Source organism: Podarcis cretensis, assembly GCF_951804945.1.
Source record: "Podarcis cretensis genome assembly, chromosome: 6".
Taxonomy (NCBI): Eukaryota; Metazoa; Chordata; class Lepidosauria; order Squamata; family Lacertidae; genus Podarcis; species Podarcis cretensis.
The window spans coordinates 34,155,693-34,182,486 of NC_137175.1; the positions used below are offsets into that span (position 1 = coordinate 34,155,693).

General features: G+C 42.0%; 1 protein-coding gene across 7 annotated transcripts in view; it reads left to right on the top strand.

Moving 5' to 3' along the window:
- The window catches only part of NAV1 (neuron navigator 1), a 292,439-nt gene that overhangs the window by 165,898 nt on the left and 99,747 nt on the right, over positions 1-26,794 (top strand). For all 7 annotated transcript variants that reach the window (XM_079978772.1, XM_079978776.1, XM_079978777.1 and 4 more), the window contains one exon: positions 3,685-4,050. In XM_079978772.1, the coding sequence (XP_079834898.1) occupies positions 3,685-4,050 (366 nt within the window). The remainder of the gene's footprint in view (positions 1-3,684; positions 4,051-26,794) is intronic.

Sequence of the window (26,794 nt, forward strand, 5' to 3'; positions counted from 1 at the left end):
AATATAATATAGCATTATTTGTAGATTGGAATCATTGGTGAAGCAAATTAAACAAAGCAAAACAAGACAAGTGTGTGTGTGTGTGTGTGTGTGTGTGTGTGTGTGTGTACAATGCATAAAATAGCACGTTGCATTGAGCTATGATCTGCCACACCCATGCTTTCACCAAAAGATTAAACCATAAAATAGAAGAATATAACCTGCGATCAGAACTAAATCATAGGGTGCCAAAGTGAGCAAAGATCACAGGGACTTAGAGAGCAAGGATTATATTTGGCAAGATAACACACAGATGATTCAATCTTGACCTGTCCTCCACCTCTCTAGTATTGACATGCTTGCAGGGCTAGATCCCGTCCACTCAAAGCCTGAGTTAGAGCAATGCATTCAGCAAAACTAGATGGTAGAGTTTTTCCTGGATTGTACCAGTTCATACTGCAGATTGTGGCAGGGGTCATGTTTTAGATATTTCCTTCTGTAAATAACTAGCTACATGTTGAAAACTGGCATTTCCTGCCAACATTTCTACCTGAGAACCCAGAGAGCCTCTGCCAGTCGCATACCCTCCACACATTGCTGACTGGTTCTGTTGGGAGTTGGAGTCTAACAACATCTGGTGGGCACCTTGTTGGCTAACCCTGAAACAGACAATTCTGGGATGGACTAGTAGTATAAGGAAACTTTCTTTGTGCCTATTTTGACTCATAGTGTAAATAGGTTGATATTTTGTTTTCTTAGTGTATTAATAGCTTTTTTTTGTTATTATCATTTTAAGTCATAGTAAGAACTGCTAGCCATTTGTTGAACACAATTTTATTTTGGAAGTAGCAAATGATGGTGAACCTGGTAGCTGCCTTGGTTAGGCTTCTTAAACAATGGCACCTTGTTGTATATCAAATCTCTGTTACTAGAATTAATTTCTTCTTTCAGAGCCTTGTTCTTCAAAGCAGCTGCTATTTGAGGATCTGCAATCAGCACCAGTGCAACAGGAGCCAAATTTAACCCACTTCTTATTAATGCTGTGGGTCCCATACACTCCTCTTTATGCCGCACTGCTAAAATTAGCCACTCCAGGTTGCAGTGGTGGGATTCTGTTACTGAGAGTTGGAGCTTGCTGCCTGATCATCAGGTTTGGAGTTCTTGAAAATCAACGTTTCATGTTAATGTAAATCTTCAGGCTGGGAGGAGTGTTGCATACTGTGTGCTGTGTGCACCTCTGCCAGCAGGAGGCACTCGGTGATGAGGGAAGTTCTTCAGATCTACCAGCCACAGTAATGTAATACTTTTATTCAGACCAAATAAAATGTGGCAAAGTAGCTAGCAAGCTTTTGAATTCTCCGGAACCCTTCTACGGGCTGAATGTTAAGCAAAAGAGAAGCAAAGGAATCGAGGAGAGAGGAAGCCAAAAGGCTTGCAGTTTGCAACAGTCTCAAGATGAGTGCAGAAAGCATTTTGCAGGCTTAATTAGATTGGAGTGTGCAATATTTATTAATAAATTATCATAGGTATGAAACAAGTTTTTGGCTGCACCAAGGACTATTTGGGCTAAGAAACTGCAATGGCTGGCTGCCCCCCCCCCCTTTTAAGGCAGCAGCTACTCAGATCGGCCTCTGGGACTAAGCAAATCACAAGTGTCCCTTTGGAGACAGAGAATACAAGTCTGAAGAAATGTAGCACAATTTATTTTAACAAAGCTGGAGATTAATTTTAGGTGATTCACTAGATAAAGAGGCAGTAGAGGTCAAATTGGATTGGATTGCCTGGTGGCTGGAGGGGGGTGTATTCTCCAAACGTGGAGCCCACCTTTGCATGGTAGAAAGTCAGCTTCATCCAGTTTTAGAATCTCTTTCCTGGGCACCTATGTTTGGTATTCTGCAAAACACTCTACCATTTCCCCATGTTCCAGATCAAAGTGTAGGGGCGTTTGCCTCTTGGGATGGCCTGGAAGGTGTTCTGAGCATAATATTGGCAGGTTTCCCCACCAAATTAAGAAGGCAATAAATTTTTTTTTCTTTAAAAAACACACACCCCACATTTAATTTCAGTTTAATACGTTTGTGCATCAGTGTAATTATTGAAACCATGTCTGCAGGGCTTTGTAGGCTGAGCTCCATCTCTCCTGGAGCTGTGAATCCATTCCAGAGATGGTTTTAATCATCGCTTTGTATTTGATGTCCAGTAACTGCTTTTATTGAATCTAAATGAAAGGCATGCCTGGAGCTGGGGCATCAGCAAGGGCCATTAACTCTCATGCTTGCCTTTATTTGTAATGGAAACACAACACTCTTCACTGCTGTGTTGAAAAAAAACCCTTCACGTTCCTTACACACTGGTTTCCAGGTCTGCCTTTCAGATCATAGTAGGTAGGGTGGGGTGAGGGAGGGAGGGAGGGAAACTTGAATTCTGAACTTGCTGGGTACTTCTTTCGGGGAAGGACCATAACTCAGTGGCAGACTATCTGCTTTGCATGCAAAAGGAACTAGGTTCAATCCCTGGCATCTCCAGATGGGAATGTCACCTGTGTGAAAACCTGGAGAGCAGCTGCCAGTTAGTATAGTATAGAATAATACCAAGCTGGATGTCTGACTTGATATAAATCACCTACCTGGTGTTTCCAAGTTCTGTAATGCAAAGTGTAGAAGTGCTGTTATCCAGCTGGTTCAGGTGAACGTGTGCCCTCCCAACTGTATTTTAACCTTTGCTTGATAGTCACACAAGTGCACATTGAAAGACAATAATGTGACACTCAGTTCACACACAATGGATTTGAATCAAAAAGTTATTGGCTAGTAGGGAAACTTGAGTGGAGAACTGGCACCATTCAGGTGGCACTATCCAGGAACTCACACGGCCAAATTTCACACCGCACTTCCATTGCAATCCTACAGTGGTGAGAGAAGCTATGCTTATCTGGAATTCTTCCTTCCTATGCAGCTAACTAAAAGTACTTGAGCTCAGTCCTGTGCTGTAACTGGCAACCTGTTAGAGAATGAGGGCAAGTAAGACCACTAATGCGGAGCGAGGGACTCACCTGCTGCTGAGGGCCTGAAGAGCCTTGCCTGCCTCCTTCCATCTGGGCAGAGAGGGCTCCGTTTTTGTTTTTTAAATTGCTTTTATTTTTTATCTATGCCATTTTAAATTGCAATTGATATTAATGCTGTACAGTGGTACCTCGGGTTACATACGCTTCAGGTTACATACGCTTCAGATTACAGACTCTGCTAACCCAGAAATAGTACCTCGGGTTAAGAACTTTGCTTCAGGATAAGAACAAAAATCATGTGGCCGCAGCGCAGCAGCAGCGGGAGGCCCCGTTAGCTAAAGTGGTGCTTCAGGTTAAGAACAGTTTCAGGTTAAGAAAGTATCTCCGGAATGAATTAAGTATGTAACCAGAGGTACCACTTATTCTTAGTTTTAGATTTTATGGTTTATGTGGAAATTGTTTTCCATTTGGTTGTGTACTTTTTGATGTGTTTTATTTATTGCTTATGACTTTTGTTACATTGGTAATTATATAAATCTTGTTATGCTGTGAGCCGCCTTGAGCATTGTTTTAACCAAGACTTAAAATTTTGAGTACATCTTTGTTGCAGGTGTTCTGATTTTCAGGAGTGTCCTGGCAGAATCTGCCCACCTCCTTCCACTTCTAGCCCTCAGACATTTCTCTCTGCTCTATTCCTGCAGCTCACTGGAGATGACGTGTTATGACAGTGACGAAGCCAACCCCCGCAGCGTCTCCAGCCTGTCCAACCGCTCCTCTCCCCTCTCCTGGCGCTATGGTCAGTCCAGCCCCCGCCTGCAGGCTGGAGATGCCCCTTCAGTGGGTGGGGGATGCCGCTCGGAAGGCACTCCCAGCTGGTACATGCATGGGGAGCGAGCTCATTATTCCCATACCATGCCCATGCGCAGCCCCAGCAAGCTCAGCCACATTTCCCGCCTGGAGCTTGTGGAGTCGCTTGATGCTGATGACGTCGATCTCAAATCTGGGTACATGAGTGACAGTGACTTAATGGGCAAGACCATGACTGAGGATGATGATATCACCACAGGGTGAGTACCGCTGCGGTGCATTAAACACGCAACTCAAGAGTTGATTGCTTAACATCAGAGGTAGACTGTAGGAGGTTCCATGACTAGCCTCAACTGAAGCATCTGTATCAAGCTAAGAATGCCTTAGCAAAACCGCTTCTGTGATTTCTCCCCCCCCCCAGCTTCCTGAATATTCATAATGGTTGCCATTATGATAAATAGTCATAACTTAACAAACCACTTGTGGCAGATAGCAAGTTTAAAAACTGACAAGACAGTGTATCCAACTAAGTCGCTGGAGAGAACAACGTATTATTTGTTGGCTGGAGGCATGACATACAGCGCTTCTGCAAAGTAAATACCCACTCCTTGCTTGTGGCAAAACCTGCTTCTACAAAACAAATATTTGTTGCTGCCTTGAGGCGAGCTAATTCTGTTTTACAGAGGGATGAAATGGGATGGGTATCTGGCTTAAAGTAGATACTTACATTTAATATAAGCAGGCTCTGGCCAGAATTTTCAATCTTTGCTTGCTGTGAAGGAATTCTGTAGTGGGGGAAAGACAGAGACAGAGAGCAAGTTGGTTGGCTGGTAGGGCTAATGGCAGAGGATGTGCTCAAGATGAATAGATAGCTAGTTAATGGGGAGGAATGAATAGCTGGAAGTTCTGTTTGTAGTGACATCCAAAGTAGATTACAGAAATGATCTCTTCTGTCCTGGATTTGTTACCTCTCGTTTCAACGCAGCTGTTTCACATGCAAGTCAGTAACAGATGTCTGGTATACACAATAGCTCTGGATATACCTCTTTAAAGCATATTTTCCAGACAGGGAATCAGATAAGGAAAGAACATAGAATTTGACTAATAACTACCTCTTGATGGGAAAGGTCTTGCTCAATATGATGATCTTGCTTGTTGTGTTTGTGCCAATTCATCCAGCTGCGCAGAGTCCATTGAACTGATAGAATGTTTCCAGTCACCACCACCCTATTCTGACCCTAAACACTTTATTTGAAATGAGATTGACTTCTGTACAGTGTTTTAAGACTTGATTTCCCACTAGTTAGCTCTGCTGCTGCACACAGAGCTGCCCTTGATAAGCAGTGCCGAATGGGTTGCTCGGCTTTCTTGGGAATATTTCTTCACATTGTTCTAAAGCGTAGAACTGATCAAGCAGCAGCAACTTCTTCTTTTTAACTGAAAGTCAGGTATTTTCTACTGACATGAAACCGGCTTGTGCAGCATGAACATGTAGGGTTGCTAAATCATAAGTTGGTGATCTTGCCTTTACCTTCCAAATTCTGAGACGGAAGAAGAGCAGACGCTGCAACTCGAGCCCACTGTTTTATCAGTTCTCACCCCTTGCACCGCTGACCTACCTATTCCCACTTCTTAAGAGTATTATGGAGGAGAATGTACAAAGGAGCAGGGTGAAAGAATGAGAAGGGAGGTGATGCGGTTGCATCCTCTCATGCCGTCTCTTGAAGGAAGGATCTCCAGGTTGTGATCCGCAGCTGCATCCACATGGACTGTATATGCACACGCGATTGTAACTTTTCCATGCAACTTGCCCCATGTTAATAGGACACAAACTACATCTGAAAAGCAGCAGCAACAACAACCCAGAACCAGAAATCCTTTGCCAACAATGCAAAGCTAAGCTCTTTAATGTTTTTCTACACCGCGGCTTATCAGTATGCTGCTCTCATTATTTTTTTATGGAGAGAACCTCAAAGATCTGACCCTGTCATTTATTTATCTCTCATATTTCTTGGTGAGTTGGGCTTGACATCCCACCAAGGACATTTTAACTTACATATCCTTTTAAGAAAGCACGCCAAAAAAAGTGCAAGTAGATAAATAGGTACTGCCCCGGTGGGAAGGTAAATGGTGTTTCCATGCACTGCTCTGGTGTCGGTGTTCCGTTGCACCAGAAGCGGTTTATTCATGCAGGCCACATGACCCGGAAAAACTGTTGGTGGAGCAGACAAATGGTGGCTCCCTTGGCCTGTAAAGCGAGATGAGCGCCGCAACCCCAGAGTCATTTGCGACTGAACTTAAACTGGGTAAAACTGGCCCACACTAGAGTCTGAGATAAACAAACACAAAGGAGGGATGTGTGCATTTTCACCCAGTATAATGACAGAAACTGAGTTGGGTTCCAGGCTGGAGTGGCTTGTTGGATAGCTCAGAAACAATAATAATACCATGGCTACCTGACCAATCCAGAATGGATCTGGAAAATTAACTTCTTTTAGAAAGACTATAGTTACATGCCTACGTGGTTATTTCTAAAACATGCCCAAGGTCACCAGAGACCTCCTGGGTGTTTGACATGCTGACTGCATCTTGGGAGCAGTGATAAGTGAAGTTATGCTAAGTCTGGATGTGTACAATACACAAAGGGGGCATTGCATCCCTTGTTTTCTGTGAATTTGTAAATGTGACATTGGTCGCCACATTGTTGTATTCTTGTTAGTTTGAATATTATACCCTGAATTGTTAGGTTGTTTGGAAATGAAGAGCGTTTTGCCTTGTTTTCTTTTGGCTTCTCACCCCCTGCTGCTTGAGAGAGATGGAAATTCACAGAGTGAGATATTATGTCATGCGTTTTCCATTTATCATTGGAAGGATTTTAAAAGTCCCAGAGCTCCATTGAGGGGAAGGGGTGTAGACCTGGGCCTAAAAATACTCGCTTGTCATGGAAAGCTACGCTATAGAGTCCTTGTTAATTCCACAGCTCTGGTCTGCAGATGTGTAATCGTGACAAGCCCCAAGTCCATCTGTGAGGCCTCTTAACATTGCTATTACTGGAGTATTAAAATAATGGAGCTTACTGCTAACAGGATGGATCTGAGCAGAGCAAAATACTGTGGGGCTGGGGTAGCAGAATCCATATGAGTAAATAAAAGGACTGTTTCTTATCAGGTAAAAAGTAGCCTCAGTTTAGGATTGCTAACTTTTTTTTTGGTCCTAATTTTGGTCCCCCAACAACAACCAGATATATGCAAGTTTAAGCAAGTGAAGTTTCCCCCATCCATGCTAGGAAAAGCCTCATGCATGTTAGGTGTTGAAGACATATCCTTTACACCTTGGCCTGATTCTCACATCACTTTAACCCTTAGTTAAACTCTGGTTTAAATGCAGCACATGCATGTGAGCGCTTAGTTTCTCCTCTCCTCCTGTTGTTGCCTATTGCATGCTGGGAAATAAGCCATGGTCTGGTGTAGCATGCATCTTGACCGCTTGTGATTTGTTTTTCTTCAAACAAACCATGAACAATAAGTAACCAAGATTTGTTAATGGCTTACTGCTTGTGGTTTGTTGGGGGGGGGGGAGAACCATGAGCCTGGGTTTCATGTAATATTAAGCTCTAGAGTCCAGACCATGGCTTAGCTTCCAGCAAGGCACCTGAGATTTCAGCAACCTGCACCAGAACTCTTTGCACTCACATTTAAACCTTAGTTTCATTTAATTTTGACTTCAAGTGAAGTACTATTGGCGGGGCTGGTTAAAATGCTGGACCCATTTCTTTTCCAAAGGATTCCTGATAGAAAATGAGGGCACTAGTAATCTTGATTAATCAGGCCCTATAATATAAGAATTTGAGCTGACATTAGGCTTGGTGGTTTGCTCACACAGGTATACTATTTGACTTCTCAGCACTTGATGACAGGTGGATGACTATGTGAACAGGCTGTGTTGAAAAAGCATTGTGTCCAAGGGAAATACTGTGTGATAGATTTGTGGTGATACATGCAAGTCACTGCTTGACACTGAAATGATCCAGTGATAAACATAGATGGGCGGGCCAGTGTTAGAGCTGTGCAAATGTTAGAACCAGTGCCACTGCCAGGCTACGTTATGTGCAGGTGGAGGCATTTGGATTTCAGGCTTCCGTGAATGTGTTTCCCCCCTCTCGAAATCAACCTTACACAAACTGTTCTGGCATGTTTTCCCTCTGCTTCTCCCTATATTCTGTCCCGTAAAAATCTATCCCCCTCTCTCTTTCCTTCCTCCTCCTTGTCTTTCACCTCCCAAGCTTGGCCAAGTGCCAGAATCCTAGCATATTGGAGGTTTCCTGTTTCAGTGCAAGAGAAAATAAATAACTCCTGGTGTTTGATTTTGTCCCAATATAAAGGAGGGTGTTTGGCTTGTTGCACGACAGCTTGAAGCAAGCGAAACCCCAGCTGTTTGAGGGCTCTGGTGACAAAACCGCAAATCTTAGCAGGTGACGTGGGAGCCAGCCTAGCGGGCAGTGTCAGTCTTTGCTGTGTGTGGGCGTCTCTCTCCTTTTCTCTTCCCCTCTCCCAAGTGGCCAGATAAAGAAGCCCTGCTATTATAATGCACAGCCCATGCTCCGTGTGGGTGGGAGTGCCGCAGGGAGGCATCCACTGGGAGTTTTATACGACACAGCCTGCCAAATCAACACTTCAAAACTATAAGGGCTACCTTAAAAAAAATAATCATTGTATTTCTTTATCAACATGTATAATACTTCTATGGGACGCGGGTGGCACTGTGGGTAAAATCTCAGTGCCTAGGGCTTGCCGATCGCATGGTCGGCGGTTCGAATCCCCGCGGCGGGGTGAGCTCCTGCCCACCTAGCAGTTCGAAAGCACCCTTAAGTGCAAGTAGATAAATAGGTACCGCTTTATAGCGGGAAGGTAAACGGCGTTTCCGTGTGCTGCACTGGTGCTGGCTCGCCAGAGCAGCTTCGTCACGCTGGCCACGTGACCCGGAAGTGTCTCCCCCAGCGCTGGCCTCTTAAGTGAGATGGGCGCACAACCCTAGAGTCGGAAACGACTGGCCCGAAAGGGCAGGGGTACCTTTACCTTTACCTTTATAATACTTCTACGGGGGTGTGATCTTATAAACCAAGGGCATTGCTGGTATGGTCTGTGGCTTTGCTGTGTTCTGAATTAAGGGGCACTCCCTTCAAATAAAGGACATTGGTAACCCCAATTGTGGGCCTTTCCTTCTCAGAGAGATGCTGGAGGATAGCACTGGCATAATGGCTCTGCTGCTGTCTTGCCTGTGGGTCTGTCACAGCCTGATTGCTTAATCGCTTGCAAGAGAGCTGTCTCATTGCCCTGTGGGAAAGTGCAGGCGAGAAAGCTCTCCACTGCCAGCCCCCTGCCTGCTCATTTTCTGATAATGAACATGAGTTGTGATTGTGGGGTGGGAAGCAGTCCTATAGGCCCGTTTCCAAGTCACAGGAGAGCCCAGAAGGAGCTGTTCGGCAGTGGAACAGACTCCCTCGAGAGGTGGTGGACTCTCCTTCCTTGGATGTTTTAAAGCAGAGATTGGATTGTCATTTGTCATGTATGACCTAGATTTCTGTATTTCAGGGGTTTGGACTAGATGGCCCTGGGGGTCCCTTTTAATTCTACAATTCTATGAGACTATGAATTCTAAGGTTTCCAGGTCCTGATCACCTGAAGGTTCCTGTACTTGAGAGTCTTACTCTTTGTCCTCAGCAGCCATAAGCATCAGACAAGCCTATAAAATCATTGTTTGTTGTTGCTTTTTAAAACATTGGTGCTGATGACCACATCCAAATGGCGGTTTCCTCTACTCTTGGCTTTATGTTCCCGGTTTACAAGTGGAGTGGGGAAGTATCCTTGAAAAAGCTGGCTTGTTCCTCCCCTCCGCCTCTAAACACCCAAGTTTCGTCAGCACCAAGGAGCTAGCTGTGCAGACTGGCTAGAATCCAGCACAAAACTGGATGCACAGTCAGAATATTGCTTGTTCTTTTTACCCTGGCTATACCTACTGCTATAAAAACAACTCACTTTAAAACTGAAGAGTGGTTTGTATGCCATTTTAATTTCCCAACAATCTTGGGTGGGATTCACCTAACTAGCCATATCAGTGGGAGCCCTGCAACAAGGCTTTCTTCTCCCACTGCACCCTTTACCCCAGAAATTGGTGTGTGAGTGAGAGAGTGAGAGAGAGAGAGAGAGAGAGAGAGAGAGAGAGAAAGAGAACCCCTCAGAACAGTGCATGGCGAATAGTTCCATCTGGCAAGCTGTAAGTCTTGTGCAGACAAACAATTGGAACAGCATGATGTTGAATTCCACCCATTGTCTGTAGAGTTGGTTGATTGTTGTTGTTGTTTAGTCGTTTAGTCGTGTCCGACTCTTCGTGACCCCATGGACCAGAGAACGCCAGGCACTCCTGTCCTCCACTGCTGCCCGCAGCTTGGTCAGACTCATGCTGGTAACCTCGAAAACACTATCCAACCATCTCGTCCTCTGTCGCCCCCTTCTCCTTGTGCCCTCCATCTTTCCCAACATCAGGGTCTTCTCCAGGGAGTCTTCTCTTCTCATGAGGTGGCCAAAGTACTGGAGCCTCAGCTTCACAATCTGTCCTTCCAGTGAGCACTCAGGGCTGATTTCCTTCAGAATGGAGAGGTTTGATCTTCTTGCAGTCCATGGGACTCTCAAGAGTCTCCTCCAGCACCATAATTCAAAAGCATCAATTCTTCGGCGATCAGCCTTCTTTATGGTCCAGCTCTCACTTCCATACATCACTACTGGGAAAACCATAGCTTTAACTATACGGACCTTTGCTGGCAAGGTGATGTCTCTACTTCTCAAGATGCTGTCTAGGCCTGTCATTGCCCTTCTCCCAAGAAGCAGGCGTCTTTTAATTTCATGGCTGCTGTCACCATCTGCAGTGATCATGGAGCCCAAGAAAGTAAAATCTCTCACTGCCTCCATTTCTTCCCCTTCTATTTGCCAGGAGGTGATGGGACCAGTAGCCATGATCTTCGTTTTTTTGATGTTGAGCTTCAGACCATATTTTGCACTCTCCTCTTTCACCCTCAATAAAAGGTTCTTTAATTCCTCCTCAGTTTCTGCCATCGAGGTTGTGTCATCTGCATATCTGAGGTTGTTGATATTTCTTCCGGCAATCTTAATTCCGGCTAGGGATTCATCCAGCCCAGCCTTTCGCATGATGAATTCTGCATATAAGTTAAATAAGCAGGGAGACAAAATGCAGCCTTGTCGTACTCCTTTCCCAATTTTGAACCAGTCAGTTGTTCCATATCCAGTTCTAACTGTAGCTTCTTGTCCCACATAGAGATTTCTCAGGAGACAGATGAGGTGATCAGGCACTCCCATTTCTTTAAGAACTTGCCATAGTTTGCCATGGTCGACACAGTCAAAGGCTTTTGCATAGTCAATGAAGCAGAAGTAAATGTCTTTCTGGAACTCTCTAGCTTTCTCCATAATCCAGCGCATGTTTGCAATTTGGTCTCTGGTTCCTCTGCCTCTTCTAAATCCAGCTTGCACTTCTGGGAGTTCTCGGTCCACATACTGCTTGAGCCTTCCTTGTAGAATTTTAAGCATAACCTTGCTAGCGTGAGAAATTAGTGCAATTGTGCGATAGTTGGAGCATTCTTTGGCACTGCCCTTCTTTGGGATTGGGATGTAGACTGATCTTCTCCAATCTTCTGGCCACTGCTGAGTTTTCCAAACTTGCTGGCATATTGAGTGTAGCACCTTAACAGCATCATCTTTTAAAATTTTAAATAGTTCAGCTGGTTGATTGTAACTGGCCCCAAATTGCCAAGTGAACTTCATTCATGTCTGAGCAGAGATTTGAATCCAAGCCTTCTTGCATGTATAATTCTTCCCTTAACACACAGGCTACTTCTTTGGATTCTGTGTATGTGTAACATGACAGGTACTGCTTTTGGGAATATTTTACCCATTTCTTCCCATGAATAGTTTACCATCAAGTATACAGTGTGAATGTTGGATGGCTTCTCACAGGGATCTCATTGTGGGATATAAAGTTAGCATTATTGAGCTGATAACTCTCTTTAGCAGCTAATCAGGTTTTGAATTAGTCTGATGACATCCCCACATAGCTGTGTGACATTTCTTTAATTAAAACCTTCTTAACCAGGAGGGTATTTGTATGTCCATATATGGGGCGAAGAGCAGTTTCTTCTGGGCAAGTTTCTTGCATCAACAAGTGATTTTTTTCTTTTCTTTTTTTTTTTTTTTTTAAATATTTTTATTAAGTTTTGCATAACTATATTTCACAGACATACAACAGACAAAAGTAAATGAAATAAACATAAAAAGAAAAGAAAAAAAAGAAAAGAAAAAGAACATAAAATACGTACAACATAAACAACACAACTTTAACAACACAACATTAATTTTACAACTTAAACAACACAACATTAATTTTACAACAACATTGATCGACTTCCCTTTATCTCGATTTCGGATAATGTTATCTTAATTATCTTTCTGCTGTATCTATTCCAAAATAAAATTTATAACGTAGTAAGCGTTATCTCATGCCTACTGTGATTTTTTTTTTAAAAAAATACATCTATATTTCTGATTAACATTTTGATTTTCCCCTTGTCTCTATTTCCATATATATTCTAAATTTATCCCATTCATTACTAAATTTTGTACTTTTTTGATTTCTTATTTTCTGAGTCAATTTTGCCAATTCTAAGTAATCCATTAATTTAAATTGCCACTCCTTTAATGTTGGGGTTTTTGCTGTTTTCCAGTACTGTGCTATGAGGGTTCTAGCGGCCGCTGTTGCGTATTGAAGAAGGGTTCTATCTTCTTCTTTAATATCTTTGCCAATTATCCCCAGCAGGAAGGTTTCAGGTTTTTTAACAAACGTATATTTGAAAATTTTTTTTAATTCATTATAGATAGATTCCCAGAATTTTTTGAGAATCTCGCACGTCCACCACATGTGAATAAATTCGCCCTCTTTACTCTTACATTTCCAACACAGTTTGTCGCCTGTTCTATAAATTTTATGCAATTTTATCGGCGTTATGTACCATCTGTACATCATCTTGTACATATTTTCCTTAAGTGTCGTGCATGCTGAAAAGTTCATATCTTTACACCATAAAGCCTTCCATTTATCAAACTCAATATTATACCCTAGATCTACCGCCCACCTCACCATCACCTCCTTTACTTCCTCATCCTTGGTGTCCCACTCAAGCAACTGGTTATACATTTTTGATAGTAATTTTGTTTTACTTTCTATTATTTCAATCTGGAATCTAGATTTTTTCTCATTTATTCCAATCTTTTTATCTTCCGTCCACATAGAATTTATTTGATGATATTGAATCCAACCAGTCAACTTATTTTTTATTTCTTCGTATGGTCTAATCCTCCACCCGGATTCTGTTTTGGTTAATAAGTCCTCATACGTCCATCGTTCCCCCTCAATGTTTAATTTTTTAATTGTTAAAATATCAATTGGTGATAGCCACCAGGGTGTCTTCTGCTCCAGCAATTTTTTATTCCTTTCCCAGACTTCCAATAGTGGCCCTCTGAAAATATGATTAGAAAAACCTTTATGAACCCTTCCCTTATCTCGCCATAGATAAGCGTGCCAACCGAATCTTAAGTTAAACCCCTCTAGATCTAACATCTCTCTATTTTTTATGACGATCCAGTCTTTTACCCAACAAAGACATGCGGCCTCATAATATAACCTCAGATTTGGGACCGCAAGACCCCCCCTATCTCTTTGGTCTGTAAGCAATTTAAATTTAATTCTGGGTCTTTTTCCCTGCCAAATAAATTTGGAAAGTAGTCTCTGCCATTCTTTAAAAATTGCAATTCCCCTAATTATTGGAATGTTCTGGAATAAGAAGAGTAATTTGGGTAATAAACTCATTTTAATTGCCGCCATTCTGCCCAACCACGAGAGGTGTAATCTGTTCCATATATCCAAGTCCTTCATTATCTCTTTCCATGTTTTCTTATAATTATTTTCCATCAAATTTATATTTTTCATAGTTATCCAAATTCCAAGATATTTTACTTTTTTGGTTATTTTAATTCCAGTTTGTCTTTCAAGCTCATTTATGATGTCTTCTTTCATATTTTTAGTCATTATTTTGGTTTTTTCTTTGTTCAATTTAAATCCCGATAGTTTTCCAAATTCTTCTAGTAATTTTATGACTTTGCCGATGCTCTCCTTTGGTTCTTCCAATGACAACATAAGGTCATCTGCATATGTTTTCAATTTATGTTCATTCGCGCCGATTTTTATACCACGGATCTCTGGGGTTTTCCTTATCTTATTTGTAATTGTCTCTAAGACTATGATAAACAGCAGCGGTGATAGAGGGCACCCCTGTCGAGTACCTTTTGCTATTTCAAACTGTTCTGTCAGGTTGTTATTTATAATTAATCTGGCTCTTTGTTGTGTGTATATTGCTCTAACTCCTTCTAGGAATGTGCCCTCTATCCCTGTTTTTTCCAGACATTTTATTAGAAAACCCCAGGAGACATTATCGAAAGCCTTCTCGGCGTCAACGAACATTAAAGCGGCAGGGATTTCGTTATGACATTCTAGATATTCAATAATGTCTATTGTATGTCTGATGTTGTCTTTTATTTGTCTATTAGGAAGGAAGCCGGCCTGATCACTGTGTATAAGGCTAATTAAACATTTTTTAAGTCTATGTGCCATTATGTCTGCAAAGATTTTATAATCATTGTTCAGTAGTGAAATCGGTCTGTAATTCTTAATATTAAGTTTATCTGAATCTGGTTTTGGGATCAAGGTAATGTAGGCTTCTTTCCAGGATGTTGGCATTTTTCCTCCTCTTAATATCTCATTCATAACATCACATAGTACTGGTGTTATATATTCCTCTAGGACCTTGTAATATTTAGCTGATAAACCATCTGGTCCTGGGGCTTTTCCTAATTTCATCCTCTTGATCGCTTCTCGAATTTCCTCTATTTTTATGGGTCTGTTTAAGGCGGTTCTTTCTTCTTCTGTTATTTTTTTTGGACTATTTTCTTCTAGGTATTTTATAATGTTCGTTAAATCTTCTTTTTCTCTTTTGTATAAGTTCATATAAAATTTAAGGAAGTGCTTTTTTATTATTTTAGGATCTTCCAGAACTTGGTCATCTACTTTTATTTTGTTTATGATGCTACATTTTCTTCTTTTCCTCAGTTGCCACGCCAGAAATTTTCCAATTTTATTTGCTGATTCGAAGAACTTTTGTTTCATTAACTTTATTCCCCATTCAACCTCTTGGCTTATTAATGTTGAATATTGTGTTTGGAGCATTTTATATTGTTGCTTATGGCAATCATCTTTTGGATTTTTTATCATATTTTTTTCACATTCTTTCAGTTGAAGGATTAATTCTTCTTTTTTTCTTTCCTTAGCCTTTTTTCTTTGGGAGTTTTGTTGTATCAGAAGACCCCTTAACACTGCCTTACTGGCATCCCATACTATATCTATTCCAGTCTCTTTGTTAATATTTAAAGCAAAATAATCTTTTATAGTGGTTTTTGCTTTTTCGATCACTTCTTCTTTTTCAAATAGGTAGTCATTCATTCTCCATCTGTACAGACCTTGGGTCTTCCATTTTAATTGTAATGTTATTGGGCTGTGATCCGATAAAGTTCTGGGTAAAATTTCACATCTCTCCGTTCTTATTACTAATTCTCTCGAAATCCATATTTGATCCAGTCTGCTCCAACTCTGGTGTGGTTCAGAGAAGTGGGTAAATTGTTTCGTTGTGGGGTTTCTATATCTCCATATATCTATTAAGTCCAGATTTTCTTCCAAATCATTAAACGATTTTGGTAATTTCCCTTGGTTTAAATTTTTTTTCCTTGTGTTTCTATCTAATTCTGGTGTCGGCACCGCATTTAAATCTCCAAGTAGGACTAGTTTGTTGTTATCTAAATCTAATAAAAGTTGTTCCAATTTTTTAAAAAACTCCATTCTATTTGAGTTTGGGGCATAGACTGTTACCACATTTATTTTCTCTCCCTGGTAATTAATTTGGATTCCTAAGATTCTTCCTTCCTCATCTTTGCATATTTGTTTGGGTTCTAATTTCTCTTTCGCATAAATTACTACTCCTCTCTTTTTCTTAGAATCTGAATTAATGAATTCTATTCCCAACCTTTTATTTATTAGAATATGCTTGTGTTTTTTAGCAACATGGGTTTCTTGGCAACAAATGACATCAATGTTTTTTTTCTTTATAATCTTTTCAAATTTATTTCTCTTGGGCTTATCGTTAAAGCCGTTCACATTCCACGAAAAAAACTTAAGAGACATTTTGGGTTATTGCTAGGTTCACTTTATCCTTATTTCTGCTTTATAATCTGGTATTATTCCTTCTTTTAGATTTTCTGCCTTCTCCTTCTTCTTCTTCCTCCGACTTTGAATCCTCCGTTTCCTCCTCTGACCCCCCACCCCCGGCTCCGTCCCCCCCTGCCCCCCCCACAACCAGGTCACCTCCTTGCTGTCTTGCCTCCTCTCTACCCAAATCTTTTTCGTATCTTCTCAGGAACTTTTCTTTTCTGTGAACTGCCCTGAGATCTCCAGGTATAGGGTGGTATATTAATAATAATAATAATAATAATAATAATAATAATAATTGGCAACTTTTTACATATTTTTGAACATTATGACTTTGCATATGAAACTACAGTGGAAAATGTGTGTGGGAGTCCATAGTGTTTTTGCTAAACCTTTAGGAAATACGAATATCCCATCCTGGCTCTCAACACCGAAATGTATTGCTTTAAAACAATGTTTCCTTTTTGGAGTGACGTATTTCTCAGATTTTTTTTTAAAGAAAGGAAAAAAGATTATGGAAACATAGTGTTTTTTATACCATAAAATATAAACAAGCAATTTAAGAATAATACCTATCTACCTTAATAGCCAAGGGACATGGGTGGCACTGTTGTCTAAACCACAGAGCCTAGGGCTTGCCGATCAGAAGATCGGCGGTTCGAATCCCTGCGACAGGGTGAGCTCCTGTTGCTCGGTCCTAACTCCTGCCCACCTAGCTGTTTGAAAGCATGTCAAAGTGCAAGAAGACAAATAGGTACCGCTCCAGTGGGAAGGTAAACGCTGTTTCTGTGCGCTGCTCTGGTTCGCCAGACACAACTTAGTCATGCTGGCCACATGACCCGGAAACTGTCTGTGGACAAACGCCAGCTCCCTTGGGCAGTAAAGCGAGATGAGTGCCACAACCCCAGAGTCATCCACGACTGGACCTAATGGTCAGGGGTCCCTTTACCTTTACCTTTACCTTTACCTTTACCTTTACCTTTACCTTTACCTTTACCTTTACCTTTACCTTTACCTTTACCTTTACCTTTACCTTAATAGCCTAACATTTCAAAGCTGTGCAGGTATTTTGGACAATTCTCATAAATTCTTTATGTTGACAGAATGATTTCATATTCATCATTAATCACTGCAATCACTCCTGTAACAGCAGGCAAATCCTGGACAATAATCCACTCAGAGGGAAGGTCCCCAATCTCTCCCAGCCCCTTTCAGGGTGTGTGTATTGTTTTGTTTTTTAAAACAATCAAGCAGTATAAAAATTTAATGAAATAATTAAATAAATAAAATCCTTAGCAGAGCCTCTGCTGCAGATGCTCATAAAGACGCATAGCAAATAATCAAACTTGCTCCCCTGTCATACCCCCCCTCCAGTTGAGCCAAGCAGTTAGGAAACTGCAATCTTTACCAAGCACAGTGTTCACTATCTGCCCTTAGCAACTAATGGCAGAAAAAACACAATACTACTGGAACTGAAGCCAGAAAAGGGAGCTGTTGGGAATACTAGTGAACTACTGTTCCATGTGCTGGTTGCACTGTTTTCCCGGGAAGCCAGTAAGTTCTGCTGAGTAAGAAGATAAAGATACTTTTGGCCACTTCCTGGATAGAACTCTTGTGGATAGTAGGAAGGAGGTGGTTAAACAAAGGAAGGGGCTGTGTAAAGCTTTTCCTTCTTATTTCTTATGTGTGGCAATTGGCTCCTCACCTCCACCCCATCCCTCTTTTTGGTGCTTTTATTTATTGTGCAACTGTAATGGATTAAAAGGAAAGAACGATCCAAACCAGATATTGCAAACAGAATGAAAGGAGAAAGAATGCAGGGAACTACAAGCTGCTGAGTGTTCCTTTAATTCAAACCAACATAAAGAAATGATCTGATGCCAAGCAAGCACAAGTGTCTCATTAACGAACCCTGTAAAAATGAACTTTGCTTTGCTATTAAAATGTGTTTCCGTGTAAATATAAACTTTGGCCTGGCGTGCAAATGGCTTTTGTTCTGACCCCGCTCCCCTGCAAAGGGTTACAAGCCACTGGTTGAATAATGGAATGGATAGGCCAGTCTAGCTCCATAATGTTTCCTTCTTGCATCAGTCCCCATTCTGTCCCATTTTCACATAAATGTGCATTTTTTAAAAAAAAACAACCACCATTAAACCATAATTCCCACTCCATGCCTTGCCAGGAAATTGCTGCCCTTCCATAACCATGCCCCTGATAGTGATGGCATGCTGTTTTCATGCTCTGTTTTCAATCTGTACTAAGCAGCTAATGACAGCTTTTAAAAAGAAAAATGTAAAAGGCAGCCTACTTTTAGACCAACGTGCAGATCTTAGTTGGGATGGGGGAAAGTGAATTCCAAGGAGGTACTCATCTGATCCATAAAGAAGGGGGCATAGCCTTTGCCTTGTATGGAGAAGGTCCCAGGTTCAATCCTCAGCCCCTCTAAGTATGACTGGGGGACACCCGTGATTGAAGCCCTGGAGAGCCACTGGTAGTCAGTACTTGATGGACCCATGGTCTGACTTGGCATAAGGTAGCCTCCTATGTTTCCATGACCCACCACAGGTGAGTTTGTCTCAAAATACACCCCCCCCCCAAATTCTTCCTGCATCCCTAGTTAGAACTAACGATTTGGGCAGCATATTGGCAGCATACAGTTGTTTAATAAGGCTTATTTATTTTGCTCAATATGAGTTCTAATATTTCTCCCCAAATAATTCAGATGGCTGACAACAGTTGCAAACTGTTGTTCCTTAAGTTCCCCATTTTGGTCCCATCTTTTCTCCATGGAATTCAAGGAGGGCATGTACATGGTCCTGACCCCAACCCTATCTGAGGGTTGGTGACTGACCAAAGGTCTGAGTCAAGATTTGAACCTTGCTCTCCCTGGTACTTTTGATGCCCCAAGTTGAATATTGACTGTACACTTCATACTGTTGTACTCGTTTTTGGGGAATGATAGTTTTTGTCGTCTCCTGTTCCCTGATTCTGGAGGTATGATCTAACTTTGAGACTGTAGCCTCAACTTCATATTTCCAACACCATATTTTGAGAACCAGTGGACATTGCCTAATTGCTGCAGTGGTTGTAGATGCTGGTCCAGAAGAATCCGGTAAAGACTTTAGGACTGATAGAAAGGTTTTGGTTTAATTTGTATGATTTTCTGTGCCATATGGACTAGGGGTCCCAGTGTGTGCACACACGCATGCACACACACACACACACACACACACACTCATTCTGATAGCATTAATTGAACAACCTCATATGAGATAGGCACTGAGCTGCTTGGACAGACTGCAATTCCTTGGCAGGTGCCAGAATGAGAGGGTAGCTACAGGAGGCAATTCAGTGAGTGGCAGATTTAATGGGTCAGCCCTGCAGTTAATAGCTGAGCCTGACACTTTTTTTTCCAGGACAATTTACAGGCAGCAATTTCCTGTGAGTTCATAATTGAATGAGCTGCAATGCAGAAGGGCCATTGGGGACTTTAAAAGACATTTGCACTTGCTGTAGAGCGAGCAGGTGAGTTATTTGCTAACTGCAATTCTTGTTGCAGATCTTGAAGTAGAAAAAGCTCCTGGCAGGCATGGGTTACCTGACACAGTGCTGTCCTGACATTTGGGGCACTTGACACAGAGGCAGAAATTCCATTGTTTCTTTTTACAGGGATAAGCCCCTTGAAATATATTTTGATCTGTACACTCTGCCCCATAGCTTAGAAACTGGGACCATATCTCAAAGATTCTTACCACTGCATCTTTGGAGGAGGGCAGTCTTTTGTCCAGTTGAGACTTGACAAATACTTTCAACACCATCCCTCTTAGGTTTGTGTTTTTGATACTAAAAGTGTAGGATGAGATTGTGCCAATCTTGTGCAGGATCATTTCAGCTATTCTGGGGAAAGCTGACTGGCGAACTGCCCAGCCTGATTGCTCCATTTGCATGAGTTGCAAAAGAAGAAGAAGCTGTGATTGCTTTGCAGATGCTCAGAGAGGGAGGGATGAGCAAAGGCACGTTTCCATGGTAGCAAAGCATAGTTGTTTCTCAGCAGACATGCTAAGGATGCTCCAGGAATCTGCAGTTGGCATTATGTGGCGAGTGGTTTATCGTGTGCTCTGCGCTTGCTCTGTTTTTAGAACTCTTGGTTTCATTGTGATCAGTTTGCCTTGCCATAGGAAACGAGCTTTGGAGAATGCAGTCAGATTTCACATCCAGCTTGCATGCGTTCAGATTTGTTCCAACAGTCTTCCCTTTCCATTGCTTTTGTTCCTTTTCTCCTCTCTGCTCTAAAATGGCATTAGTATGGCTTCAGGGAATAATAAGGGTTTGAACATAAATGATTACCTTTGTGTAATCCAGGAGACAGAGACTTTTTGCTAAAGAGATTCCTTTTCCTCTTTGGTGGCTGCACGGGTTCTTCTGGCATGTTTGCAACATGTTACTCTGGGAGTGCCGAAAATGTGTCAAGCATCAGGGTGATTTCAAAGAATTTTCCCAGGGGAAAAGGCCCTCCCTCTTGAAAAGAGTCCAACTGCCCTGCTATTTTGTGAAAAGCTACAGTAATGTGGGCTTGCTGAGTCACACTCTGCTTAAGGTTTAATTCTAGGATGCTGCACAGTAGCAGAACGCACTGTACACGTGCTTTAAATGCAGTCTATATTTATATGCACTGAGAACATTGTGTATAAAATAAAACACAAGCCTTTATCTCTCTTAGTTCATGCAGGTTGATGTTTTATTATTAAAAAGCAAAGGAAGTCATGTTGGCCCAGAAGGGAAAAAAAATCACAGAATTCTTATTATTAATAATATTATTGTTTATTCAATCTATTATCAACCCTTCACCATAAGGACAATTCACAACAATTTAAAATACAGTATGAAAATATAGCATGGGGTACATAGGAAGCTGCCTTATACCAAGTCAGACCATTGGTCCATCTAGCTCAGCATTGTTGATGCTGATTGGCTGCAGCTCTCCAAGGTTTCAGACTGGGCACATGCCCACCCTGCCTGGAGATGTGAGATATTGAACCTGCGACTCTCTGCATGCAAATCATGTGCTGTACCACTGAGCTACAACCATACCTGACTTTGATTTAAGCCAGTTTAAATGAACTTACTTGTAAACAGTGTCATTTAAATTAATAGGATGTACTTCTAGGAACAGCACAGTTATGATTGCAAATATGTCTTGGACCGGGGTGGGAGTATGCAGACATTCGCAACCTGGCACAAAATACTGAACAAGCTTTTGGGTTCTCTAGAACTCATCAGATTTGATACATTAGTATATTAGTAGCTTGCTTCTCTCTATCTGTTTGTTATTTCTGGTAACCAGTTGTCAAGTGCTCCAGTGTATTCTATCTTTGTGAAAGAAGCCTTTATTTGAGCACGAAACAGCCAAAGAGGAGTCCCAGAGTGTCGTATATACAGTCAAAGAGTGGGAGTCTCTTTCTGCAGGTTTACAATCTAAAAAACAAAACAAACCACAACACACAAGGGAAAAGGGACAAGGAGGGAAGAGGAAAATAAAAACCAAAATCCAGGCAATAATTTCTAAACAGCTGTTCATATATTGACCAGCTGGCACAATTCAGGGGCAAGAGGGTGCTTAGTGGAGCTGGGCCTGCAGCAAAGCTGATTAAAGGAGCCCTGTTTTCTATCTCTCCCACTGAGACAGTCTGATGGAATAGCTGCACCCACATGAGGGCAAGTGTTTTTGTATCAGAACACAAAAGACTTTGTCCCATATTTCTCAATTGCATGGCATTTGCATCCCACTTGTGCCAGGTAATCATTAAGCTATTTGAGGGCACAATCCTAACCCAAGATCTTCCGGGATGAGTGAGTTGGGATGTTGCGGATCTCTGGCTCAGCTGGGCTACACTAGTGTAAGTCCCAATGACAGTTCAGCCCAAGATACGCTGACAGTATGTATATAGCTTTAATTCTAATCAGTGTTTGATTGTATCTTAATGATTAGTTTTTCTGTGTTTTTAGCAGTTCCTGCTTTTATCTGTAAGCCGCCTTGAGTCCTGTCAGGAAAAAAATGCAGGAAATAAATACTGTACAGAGAGAAAGCATCTCCAAAAAGTTATGGCTTTGTATGAAGCCGTGCTAAATAACAAAAAAGAAATCTCTTCAGCCTCATATATGCAAGCAGAAACTGTGGCAGTAGAGCTGCACTACTGATGTTAGAGTGGATTTATGACATTGCATTTTTGTTATGCCTGTTACACAACAAAAATGCAGGATCGTAGATCTACTCCTAACATGTATGCCTTATGTGGGGGGCAGGCACCATGTCCTCAGTTTGTTCTCACTAGGGAAAATCTTGGGGCTGCCTTGGTCTCTTCCTTTGGGGTCCGCATCTGCAGTTTATGGCTGTTGATTGCATGTTGGTGAGATCCTCCTAAAGTGTCTCCCCTGCTAGAAGAAAACAATAAAAAATGACTTCCTAAGCAGACCCATGACTTCAACTGGCTGCTGCCTTTTCATTTGTTCTTCCTGGTGGTTTTCATGTTGCTGTTTTTAAGCTGCTGACCCAGCAACAAACTAAAGACCTTCTGGTTTTTGTTGTTCTGGTGGTTGTGGGGATGTTAATCCAGGGGGGTGATGATGTACAGCGGTGGATTATGTCTTTAGATTTAAGATGTGAAATGCTAATAATGTGTTTCAAGGGGAGAGGGAACGTACTGCTTCAGTTGCAGTGACTCATGATGCTGAATGTTCTTCCCTGAATCTAGGGGGAACAGATCCAGCTCTGCTCTGCAGCTGTTGTTGCTGGAGTTCCTGTTGAACACAGTGGGTTTCTTCTTCTCAAAAAATGGAAAACAAATTGAAAAGGAACTCCAGCAACATTGATTGCCAAGCAGAATCAGCCGAGCAATATAAGGGAGGGACAAATAAGCCCCATCGTCCGCCCAAGCTGCCAGACTTTTCAGCCACCATCTCGCCCTGAGCCCAAATTGCCATGGGCATCTGCGCCAAATGCCTTGCATTATCAGAACAATGCTGCACATGTTGTGTCCATGCAGTTACTCCATATAGCTTGGCTGGCAACTTGCTGGTCAGCAAAGTAGCCCCGGGCAAAATCTAAAATTCCTCCTTTCAGATACAGATGATGTAGCATGATACAGTGGTACATCAGGTTAAGAACTTAATTCGTTTTGGAGGTCCGTTCTTAACCTGAAACTGTTCTTAACCTGAAGCACCACTTTAGCTAATGGGGCCTCCTGCTGCTGCCGCACTGCTGCTGCGCGATTTCTGTTCTCATCCGGAAGCAAAGTTCTAAACCCGAGGTACTATTTCTGGGTTAGCGGAGTCTGTAACCTGAAGCGTATGTAACCTGAAGCGTCTGTAACCAAAGGTACTACTGTACTTGGTCTCCCTCTGGTTCACTGCTATCAAATCACTGGTTTCAGCTCAATGCTTCCATTTGCAGAAAGGAAGAGAGGAACTTCATGGGATATGTGGTGCCAGTGAGGGTGATGCTTGAGAGTGGAGAAGCTGTGCTTAGGAGATGTAGGGCAAGGTTGTAAAGGACAGACTGACCACTGTGGCAGGTCAGTGCAGGCTCCAATTTGGGTGAGGCCTTGACCAAGACACACTCAGTGGGCTTTCCACCTCTCTTTTTCTCTGTGGGCTCCAATCCCTCATCGGGCCTAGGTCCTCCTTGCTACTATTGTCACCATGTGCTGCTCTTCATCACTGTTCCATGACAAGTACAAAGCCTGTAAAGACAACCTGGGGCTATGCACACATTTCTGCAAATGTTCTGCAAGTCTTTGAGGCAGGAAAACCAGATCTGCAGCAGGGGGCATAGTGTTTGTGCAGGGGAGTGGCAGGCCTCAAAGTAATTTCCAGTTTTATATAAAGCCAACTTTTTAAAAAATGCCTCCAGTGCTATTTATCTTATCTCTGGTGGCATCTTGTTGTGCATGTGAAGTCCAGAGTCCTGTTTTAACACTAAAAGGCACGGGGAGGAACAGAGAGAAGGGAGAAGTCATTTTTTCTTGAGATGCACCTTGTGGTTTATAGATGTGAAAATCAGTGCAAGGAATGGCCACCAGCTTGTGCTTCAGTCTGCAATCTGAAGACAACTGCCTCAGGGACCCATGAGTCCAGCAAAAGCCCAAGGCCTGCTCTGTTTGTAAAATGCCTGTATTTGTCCATCACATCCATCTGGTTCAACATTATTAGCTGGTACATGAGCAATTCTGGTGCTGAATGCAGGTATTGGTTTCTTTTGCCTCCTTCAGAGCACTCCTTTTGCATCCATGTGGGAGATATCCTATTAACAGAAAACTCTTTCTTTCTGCTTGCAGATTTTCCTCACTACATTTTGTGTGTGTGTGTGTTTTCTCTGCTTAAACTCAGAATAATCACATTAGATGCATAGCTCCTCTTGCGGTTAGAAGTTTGATGTTTGCCAACTCCTACCCAGATATTTGGGGGGGGGGGCTTAATTCTTTTCTGAATAAACTAAGAAACAAACCATTTGTGTGGTCTTTGATAGGCTCGCTCCAATTCAGCAGTAATTTCCAGGCAACTCAGCATCAGTTCTGCCCGTGTCATTTTATTCATTAACATTCTCCAGATCATATGAACAGCTACTCAAACTGCCTCCCTCTGTGGATGTTGTGAGTGAAATTTCTGAAAGGGCTGTGGGAAAAGCCGTCGTAATAGCAGCAGCAGCAGCAGCGCTGGCTGAGGGAAGGAATACTTTAAAAACACATTTAAAAACACTTTTTTCTGATGCTTCAGCACTGACACTATGATGACAGGGTTATTGGTGTGTGTACTATTTTGGAGATTGTGCCAATTCTACATAGATTATTGTAAGCAGCATCTTGTGTGACTGGCGCTCTAAGTTTTCTTTTCTGTAGTCCTTTCTGGAAAAGGGGTGGGGAGTGAAGTTATTGCTCTTAAAATACTGGATGATTAAGGCTGTGAGCCTATACACACTGACCTGGGAGTAAGCCTTATTAACAACAATGGGACTTACTTTTGACTGTGTCCATGTAATGGCTTGCACTGTGAATTGTTTTGAGAGAGAAAATGAGATTCCACTTGTATTTGTTGTTGTTATATGCTCTGAGGGACTTAACCAAGGAGATCAATCATCTGAATTCCATTCCCTGGCTTCTCAAGTTCACTGTCATAGGATTTCAAGAACATCCCTTCCCCTAAGATGAATCCCGAAGGGATCGTGGTGATGAATTTACAAGATCTTCTGGGCAGCCTAAGGAGATGGATTAAATGCAGGGCCAATTAAGTCTGTAGTCTTTTTATAACCAGGAAACATGCACACACACAGACACACACATGGCATGAGAATCAATAGTCTGGCTTCTCTCAGCAAAGCCTAGGGTAATCTGCACTTCAAAGGGAGCCAGAGACCCGGAATTACCCAGTCATGGCAAGATCTTAGTAAAATTTGCAGCGTGACGCTAGAGTGTAATGCACTCTTATCAGGAGAACTATAGGAAGGCAATGGCAAAGAACTGTCATGGCATCCAGCCTTTCTCTCCAACTCATAAAAGGTTCGGCATATGCATGCAGAAAGAAACTTCTGCATTCCTGTATGAAATCCTCCTCACCCCTAGATTGCCACAGAGCCCTTGCCTCAAGTAAGAAGTAGAAGCTTTTTAACTGTTTTTCTAAAAAGAAATTTTAATTGTGTTCCATTCTTGATGTGTTTGCTGCCCTGGGCTCCTTCGGGAGGAAGCGTGGGATATACATTTATTAAATAAATCACTCAACTGGCAGAGAGATCCTTGACTTTGGGAAGTCAGTGGTTAGGACTTCCTATTATTAAAAAAAAAAGCAGCTGGAAGGGGGTGTGGTGAGTATCTTGACTGCAATACATCGGGAGAGAGGTGCTTGGAGGTTGTGATGGGCTGGATGTGGGACAATTCATTGGAGCTGAATTCTGAAAAGACAGAGGTGTTATATGTCTCCAACTTCTTGTGTGCAGAAGTTGGGGAGATGGTCTGATCTGGGTGGGATCCACCCTCTGGAAAGAGCAGACCCACAACTTAGGATACTCCTGGATCCAACATTGTGATTAGAAGAAGGGCTCAAGTGGCATTGGCTGCTATGAGTGTCTGTTTCCAGCTCTTAGCCACCTGTGGGTCTTTTTGGACAGATATGATTTGGCTATCGTACTCCGCTCTGGTTAACTTTCAGACTGGATTGTTGCAACAAGCTTTCACTGAGCTGCATTTGAAGACCTCATGGTGAAGGGTGTGTTAAAATACTACTACTACTACTACTACTACTACTATGATTAAATTATTCTTTTGAGTTGCCCTCTCTTCCTGAAAGAGTCATCAATGAGAATTCTAACAGGTTCTTGTCTTACATGTCTCTACGTGCGTAAAATGATTAGGTGTGCTATTTATGACTACACAAGTCTCTGACATTTCCTGGTAACAAAGGGTTGGATAAGTTGAGAGAGTTTGCTAATAGGGTTTAATTATTCCTGGGTTCTTCCTAGATATGCAACTTAAAGCAGAGTTAAGTGGTATGGGTGAGGAATGCATAAAGAAAAATAAAATTCATTATTACAATTATATATAGCATATATGTATGTAAACCAAATGTCTTTTGAGACAAATA